The 8723-nt window shown below is 30.7% G+C and overlaps 1 protein-coding gene across 1 annotated transcript; it reads left to right on the top strand.

Annotated features, from left to right (window-relative positions):
- Positions 1 to 4105: 4105 nt before the first annotated feature.
- Positions 4106 to 6389, top strand: LOC137835737 (Galactose oxidase/kelch repeat superfamily protein). Its single transcript, XM_068644371.1, has 3 exons — positions 4106 to 4329; positions 4548 to 4630; positions 4961 to 6389. The coding sequence occupies exon 3, from the start codon at positions 5000 to 5002 to the stop codon at positions 6092 to 6094; it is 1095 nt and encodes a 364-aa protein (XP_068500472.1). The 5' UTR covers positions 4106 to 4329; positions 4548 to 4630; positions 4961 to 4999; the 3' UTR covers positions 6095 to 6389.
- The last annotated feature ends 2334 nt before the right edge of the window (positions 6390 to 8723 follow it).

Genomic DNA, 8723 nt, shown 5'->3' with positions numbered 1-8723 from the left:
TACTACTACAATGCCCTTTAATACGCCTCATAGATTGTTTCAATGATCAAAATTTGTCTTTCATGATAAATTTATTCAATATTAATTTTTTTTTTTAAAAAGTAGAGTTTAACTGCAAATATTTATAAATTAAAATTTGTATTTATTTATATATTATAAATTATTTTTTATTAATATGTCTCATATTAACATTATTATTAAATAAAATTAAATATTTTTATAGTCTGACCGATAATTCTAATAAATTTTTATTATAAACTCTAAATAATTATGATAATATTTTAAAAAATAAAATTTAAATTTAATTTAATCTTACAAAATTTATTTCTAAATTAATGTCTATATAAACTATCTAATTAATAGAATTAATCTCGAATCAAATTAGAGTAATTTTATTTTTTTTAAAATATATAGATGTATTTGAAGAGGTTTTTTTTTGTGTATAATGATAAGGTTTAAGATAGTCCAACTTTGAATTTTATTGATAAGAGATAAAACATAAGAATCCCTGCTTAACATTGAAATGGCAAAATAGTCAACAAGTTTTTTTTTGGGTCTGCACAACCAGCTTACCGATGAAAAAGATATTAAAAAACTTGATTCGTTCCACCTAGGGAATCAAAGGAAAATGAAAAAATATATATTATTTTTTTATAAAGTTAATTTGAGTAGAGAAATCTAATTTGAGGATGTAGAATATAATTAACAACTTAATCCAGATTAAATTCAAATATTAACTTTTTATTAGTATTAAAGAAAATAAATTTAACATGTATTTTATTTTTTAAATCTTTAAGATTATAATTCCAACAGTACATTAGGTGACATACCAACTTTTTAGCATAATAAATAAAAAAATATAATTAAAGATAACCGGTTAAAATCATGATGGAAGATAAAAATAAACAACACGTGGAGTGTATAGTGTTTGGAAATTGTATTAAATAACACATTTAATTTTATAATGGCGTGGTAGGATGTTGGAAGTAGCAAAGATGTAACGTTGGTGAAAGGAGAAATGTTAATAGAAATGGAAGAATTTGATGTTATTGATGAACGACAGAAGCTTTGAAAATTGAACCCAACCCATTAATTTCATTCAACAACTTCAACTGTTTTCAACTGTTGACCTCGTCAAGTTTTGGGCACTTGAAAAAGTTATGAGGTCAAAAATACCCAAATACGTCAACCCAATTTGCTCGCTTCAATTTTAATCAATCAAGTTAGTTTAAGGTATCATTCATCATGTATCTACCAAAATCACTCAATTTTAAAAAAATATAGTTAAAACTACCAATGGTGCAAATTGGTTAGCAAATTGGTTAGCATAATCACTTATTTCATACCGATAACAGTATTTGACTTAAAAACACCTACATATCCTAAACGAACTACATAATAATCTTCTAATTTAGTCAATACTTTTAAATTCAAGTCTTATATTATATATGTACGTGTCATAAAACTTGTTTTTTTAACTAGTGTTCTTAATACTGAAACCTAAATAATGTATGTCTAAAAACTAATAAAATTTCTACCATAAAATATAGTTTATTTTGTGCAATGTTGTACAAAACTTGTACATTATTGAGATAAAGTTGGATTTTATTAGAGATAAATTTTAAATAGATAAATAATAGAAAGTTTATAAATAATTTATATACATTCTTTATTTATTTTCTTAGAATTTTTTTATTTTCAAATTCTATTATATATTAACTCTTTTTAAGATTAAAGGTTAGATAGTGTACTCTACTGATTATGATTTTGGGAGGTACTAATGTGAGTATCAAATTTAATTGATTAGATTTTTAATTTGGATAAGTAGTTTATTTCATGCTAAGGATTTAATATATTTTATTATTATGTTGGTAGTATATCGTTTGATACTTTGATTACTTTTAGATGTGCGAATGTTTGTGGTATTGGTATGGAAAATAGATTGTATATTATGTGTAGGATGATTGAGAAATAAAATGTGTTTATGTGAAATTCATGGATGATGGTAGAGGTGATGGTAAGCGAAAATGGATGTTTTGTAATTGATGTAGTTAATATTTTGTATGTTTTACTTGTGAAATATGTTCTTTGGGTTTATATCGTTTAAAGTAGTGGACTACTGCTTAAATGATAATGTTTGCACCACTTTATCATTCAAGCTTCAACACGAATGCTTAATCGATAGAAATTAGAAATTATAGTTCAAGAGATGACTTGAAGTGATGAAATCACTCAAACAAGAAGGTCTTTCTCAATTTGAAGAAGCACTGTCACTCAAGTAAAATGATTTTGCTTAAATGATACTTATGTGATGGTGATGATATATATGTGATTGATATATTGATATGCATGTATGGTATGATTATTAATGAGATGCACACATGTGTATGACATACATTATGTTGCAAATTGTATGTAATATATACATTATATGTTGTTCTTCATGGATGTGACCCTAATGAGTGTGTTATCCCTTGTAGGTGTGTTGCTCTTTATGGTTGTTTTTGGTGAGGATATTGGGGATGGTATTATGACTTCAATGGTCATAATATCAAGCACAAAACTCATTACACTGAAGAAGGTTCTGTTAACAAATACAAAGAATCACCTTGACATAAAAAATTAAGATTGATTTTTATCAATGATATTTCGATGGGTCAAATGTTAGTATCTATTAGAACATACTTAATACAAGTCTTCCAAAATGTTTTAAGTTTAACAAATTAGACTATTTTATTGAGATGCACTTGAGAAGTCCTGTATTCTTAATTGAAAGTTATTTAGTTGTAATTTGTTTTGTATACTTTAGTGTCAGAATGTGATGTGATTGATATATGTATGTGTTATTTATATCATGTTGTATGATGATTAATTTAATTTAATTTATTATTGTATAGGTGTAATTTGTTATAATCGTACTTAGTACGAGAACACATGATGTTACATGTAGAAGAAAAACATATACACCTAAACACTTACATGTTTTAAGATTATCATAAACTTTACAATAAGCTTCCTTGAGCAAGTGAGAAATAATGGTCATCCTCTCTTGTGTGAAAACTACTCGCTTAAGCTATGACTAATAACTCAAAGCTATGAAGATTTGAGGATTTTAAGAGTTTTTGGTATTTGTTTCTTAAGATTTTACACCTAGATATTGTTCAAGCAACATATTGTACATATTAGTACTCTTATAGTGAAAAAAAAATACATATTATGGCAGTCAAAAATAAAAATGTACATTAATTAAAGTTAAGATATTTTAAGGAAAAACATCATCAAGTAAATAAAATAAATAAAATAATTAAAATTTGTAGAACAAGAAAATGTTTATTTTTTCTGATAAATAAAAGTGGAGGTAGTATAACTTTGAAAGGGAGGGAGTATCTCCATAAAAAAGTAACGGTAGTTTTAGTAGTTTTTTTAAAAGATTAAACTAAATTATGCTTTTAATGTTCAATGTAAATTAATAATTTTATTTTAAATTTACCCTTAAATAAACTAGTTCCTTATTTGTTTGTAACATACAAACAATATATTTATCAAGAGACTACATTATTTTAATAAAAAAATTCAATAAATAATACATCCATAAAAAATCTGTATGAAAATTTGTTCATTCTATGTGAAAAATCTTAAAATGCCATCATTATAGATGAAATTATTATATTATCTTTAATAAATACAATAAACAAAATTATTTAGTTTTTCTGTCTAAATACTATATTAATAACATTAATTTACTAACTAAATGTAGTGTATAATATATATTATATAGTAAATGGACACATTAAATACAATATATAATCAATATTATATATACATAGCAAATACTATTAGTATGTGTCTTTTAAATGCATAATAGTGAAGGTATAATATTAGTGACATATTATATTAAATAAATATATTTTAATAATAAATATTTATATAAATATTGTATTGATGATATATTATATTGAATTGTAATATTTATTGTTATTAGAGCAAAAGAAAAAGGAAGAAGAAGAAGAAAAGGAATAAGGAAAAAAAGAGGGAGAAAATGGAAATAGAGGAAAAAGTGGGGTTAGAAGAGGAAAGAAGAAGAAATGTGTAGTGTTAGAGTTATTATATTTATTTATTTATAAGTTATAGCTGGTAACTCACACATAGTACCTCACTCATTCCATTCCGTGTCCAAAGTTGCAAGTTATCTAAGCCAAACCAAAGCCCACTTTCTGTTTAACTCTCTTTCGCTCCTTTTCTCTTCTCTTCTCTTTCCGGCAACACCATGCCTTCACGCCCCACACACCAATTCCTCCATTTCTGAGATCCAAACCTTCTCATCCTCAGGTACCCTTCTTCCACATTTCTATTTCCTCTCTTCCCACCTTCTCAAAATCAATCATTTTCCTTTTCAAAATTATTTTTTTATTTCGATCCGAATCTGGTCGCCGCTCCTTCAATTGGATCAGACCACACCCTTTTCCTCAAATTTCAATTTTTTTTCCATCACGCCTTTACCGTTTCAGTCGGGCTTGTTTCATTTACTATTCTCGTGAATTTTGCAGATGGTTCTCTCTCCTTAGCTTGGAATCAGGCAGGAGATTTTGCTGGGGGAGTTTCAATTTCGAATCCTCACGTGATTCATTCGGTATTGCCCTCACGTTTTTCTCTCTCTATTTTCTCCAGGGTTGTGGTTGTTTCGTTTCTACAGGGGTGGTTTGTTTTTTTACTGTAAGGCAATTACGGAGTGGGTGAATTGATTGAAGATTGGTGCATGTTGATTGTGTGATGAATTTTTGTTTTTATGGGTAAAGGCGGTATATGAATTGAAGGGATTGTTGGGTTAGTAATAATCATAATGATGGTCTTTGCTTCTTCTGCCTTTCATGGTTGATTTTCCATCTGCTATGGTTGTATTGGGGTGTGCTGAGGATTCCTTGTCATGACAAAGAAATTACGTTTGGGTTGTTGTTTGCAGGCGGAAGAGGATGGGCAGAAAGTGAATAACTTTTTGGAAATGGTTAGGGGGGAAGGAGTGAATGATGGTTTTTCTGGACCTGGACCAAATGATTCGCTTCTCCCTGGTCTAATTGATGATGTTGCGTTGAATTGTCTTGCTTGGGTTAGTGGATCCGATTACACCTCATTATCTTGTATTAATAAAAGGTTCAATAAATTGATCAATAGTGGGTATCTATATGGGTTGAGGAAACAATTGGGGGCTGTGGAACATTTCGTGTATATGGTTTGTGATCCAAGAGGATGGGTGGCATTTGACCCCAAAGTAAACAAGTGGATGTCATTACCTAAGATACCTTGTGATGAGTGCTTTAACCATGCAGACAAGGAATCCTTGGCCGTGGGCTGCGAACTGTTAGTCTTTGGTCGGGAAATGATGGAGTTTGCCATTTGGAAGTATAGCATGGTTTGCCGTGGCTGGGTGAAGTGCCAGGGGATGAACCAACCTCGCTGTTTGTTTGGATCTAGTAGTCTTGGTTCAATTGCTATTATTGCCGGAGGAAGTGATAAGTATGGGAATGTTCTAAAATCAGCTGAGTTGTATGACTCTTCATCAGGTATGTGGGAACTTCTACCGAGCATGCACACTCCACGTAGATTGTGTTCGGGTTTTTTTATGGATGACAAATTCTACGTGATTGGTGGAATGTCAAGTATAACCGTTTCATTAACTTGTGGAGAGGAATATGATCTTAAGACAAGGAATTGGCGGAAAATAGAGGGTATGTATCCATATGTTAACGAGGGTGTTCAGGCACCGCCCCTTGTGGCAGTTGTGGATAATCAGCTATATGCAGTTGAGCATGTAACTAACATGGTGAAGAAATATGACAAGGAAAAGAACACCTGGAATGAGTTGGGGAGGCTTCCTGTCCGGGCAGATTCATCTAATGGTTGGGGGTTAGCTTTCAAGGCTTGTGGAGAGCAACTTTTGGTTGTGGGTGGACAAAGGGGTCCGGAAGGTGAAGCAATTGTGTTGAGTTCGTGGTGTCCTAAGTCCGGGGTCAGGAATGGCACCATAGATTGGCAGGTACTTGGTGTGAAGGAAAACGTCGGGGTGTTCGTGTATAATTGTGCTGTTATGGGTTGTTGAGGTAATTTTAGATTGACTCAACAGAGGATGCTGTTATCCACAATCTGACTTAGCCTCGAAGGGTGCCTCCATGTTCAATCATCTCATTTACTGAGTTAATTGTTGCAGGGATAGCTTTCCGAATTTGGTTTCTTTCTTTTAACATGGTTTCTTTGGATGTATTTCTCACATTCCTGGTCCATAATTCTAAATTGCTTTTCAGATTACTGAGTAGGCTTACATAGATATGTTCTGTTATCTTTTTTAGCCAAATATGTAAACCAATAAATGAAAGATTTTCATTGTTTAATGTTCATTGCTTGCTGCTTCAATCATGTTGTATAGATATAGTATGTTTGTCACAATCTATGCCCGTTGTTCATGATTAGAGAAATCTAGTATGTTGTAGGGGAAGGGGTTGTCAAATTGTTTTGTCTGACTAGAGTTTTAAGAGTTTAGTTTCTCTGGGACTGTGGGCTGTAGCCAAGGTGCTCAGAAAAGGTCAAATGAGAGAGACCGCTGCTAATGCTTTGCTCACCAATCTATCACCACATTTGGCTCAAAATTTTAATGTTACATTACATTTGAAGCATAGGTGAAAACAGTTACCAACTATTTTGAAATCATTTTCTTGGTGCTACCTTTATGTGTAACATGAAAACGAGGTCCCCTCAGGTCTATAATGTGTTCGTGCTCCTTGTTTATCCGTCCAGCTGTACTTCCTGAATTAAGGTCTAGTTTTCTTCTTCCTATTTATGTGGCATACACTTAATCAACAATGTGACCTTAAAATGATTTCTCTTCTTAAAGCCTTGGAAGATTAATTGGGACCATGCTTCATTACTCTGTTTGATTCCTTTGTCCTCTGCGTTTGTAACCCATCATTTAATGCTTCACACTCCTTAGTACATCGTGTACACTTCATCATCAATTTGATGTTGAGATGAATACATGGTTTGACCTCTTTCCCCGCCAATCAACTACGTGATTGTGTGAATCATGAAGCAACCCTCACTGCAATGCCCACTTTATTTATTGATTAATCATAGTTGCACATGCATATTGCAGGCTTATTTTAACTCATTCAGTAACATTTTTAGTTATGCTATACTTTTCTTTTACTCCAATGACATGTTCTTAACTCATTATTTTATTTTCATTCACACTGTAAGACAGCAGTGAGTTAGAGAATGGGATTCATTTTAATTATTATTATTGTTTCAGAATGGAATCTGCTCACTTTTACTGTAAGAACTAAAATTTCCCTCCACCCAAACTTTTTCAACAAGGCCTATTCGTGTAGCCAGTTTTCTATTGGACAACTCTGCGTTTGTGAATAAATTGCTAACTGTTCCCAGTAAGTGATTTGGAATCCTGTTCTATAAAATCACGATGCAACTTACTCCATATATCATAATCCAATTCCTTTTATTTTCAAGGGACAAGTATTAAAGTAAAAGAGATTATCTGTTTTATTTTTGTTAGATTTAACTATTATTTTCTTTATTTGATTCTATTTTAGGTTATAAAAAAAGTAAAGTTAGGATTCCGATGAATCAAGAACTTTTGTATACTAAGCTTTAGATAAACTAGCAAATCCAATAGACAAAGTTAAAAAAAAAAATGAGCTAAGATGCAAGGAGGAGCTTTTGTTAGTATACTTTTCGTCATACAATCTTGCTAGAGAAACAATCACATCAGCTGATCATGCAATAACTCTATTTGATAAAGTTATGAATGAATGATAGAATTCATTACAAATCCAGATTGTGACAATTTACTCAACGGATTTTGTTACAATGAATATAGATTAATCCAATCACTTAAATCCATTTGTTTAGTTATGCGTTCATCAAAACAACAAATTATCACCTTGAAACAATTTTTTTGTATTTGGTATGGTTTTATTATTTGATAGGTTGAACTTGTTTTCAAACACACTTTATCAATCATGTAAGAATGAAAACTTAGTGCATGTTTGGATCGATGTTTCATGTGTCAGATGTGGATTCACTTGAACCAACTAATACTTGTGCATGATTTGAAGTTATTGAATGTGACTTTGTTAGAAAATATGGATCGAAAACATTTATCAAAACACTGTTAATGTTTTTTCTTCTATAACATTACTTTTTGTTGCTGATAAAAAAAAAATTACTGTTTTGTTTTTAAATCCTTAAGCTGTTGGTTTTATATAACTGTCTTAACGAATTAAGAGAGTCACTCTTTAATTCTTAAGAACATTATGAAAGGCTGTTTTACTGTTTATCGATTACTAACTCTTTCTTTTTCTGTTTTTTTTTACTGTTTATTCATGCACTTCCATATCTTCTTCTGTCACCTCCATATCCAACATGAAAATACATTTTTATCCTTTTTGTGTCATCCCCATAGAGTAGTTTCCGGATTATGTAATCCAGAAACTCATTTGAAAAAAGATTTTCGGATTACATAATCTGGAAGCTAAATAAGACTTTTGGATTGTGTAATCCATAAAATAATCATGCATTTGAAAAAAAATTGAAAAATGACTTCTGGATTACGTAATCCGAAATATTATAGAGATATTTTTGGAAATTCGAAAATTTATGGATGTGAGAGAAGAAGATATGGAGGTGTAGGAAGAAACAGTCTTTTTGTTGTATTACTT

Source organism: Phaseolus vulgaris, chromosome 5, assembly GCF_051622355.1.
Source record: "Phaseolus vulgaris cultivar YP4 chromosome 5, ASM5162235v1, whole genome shotgun sequence".
Classification (NCBI taxonomy): Eukaryota; Viridiplantae; Streptophyta; class Magnoliopsida; order Fabales; family Fabaceae; genus Phaseolus; species Phaseolus vulgaris.
Note: the sequence above shows the minus strand (reverse complement) of the source record. Positions and strands in the feature narration are given on the sequence as shown.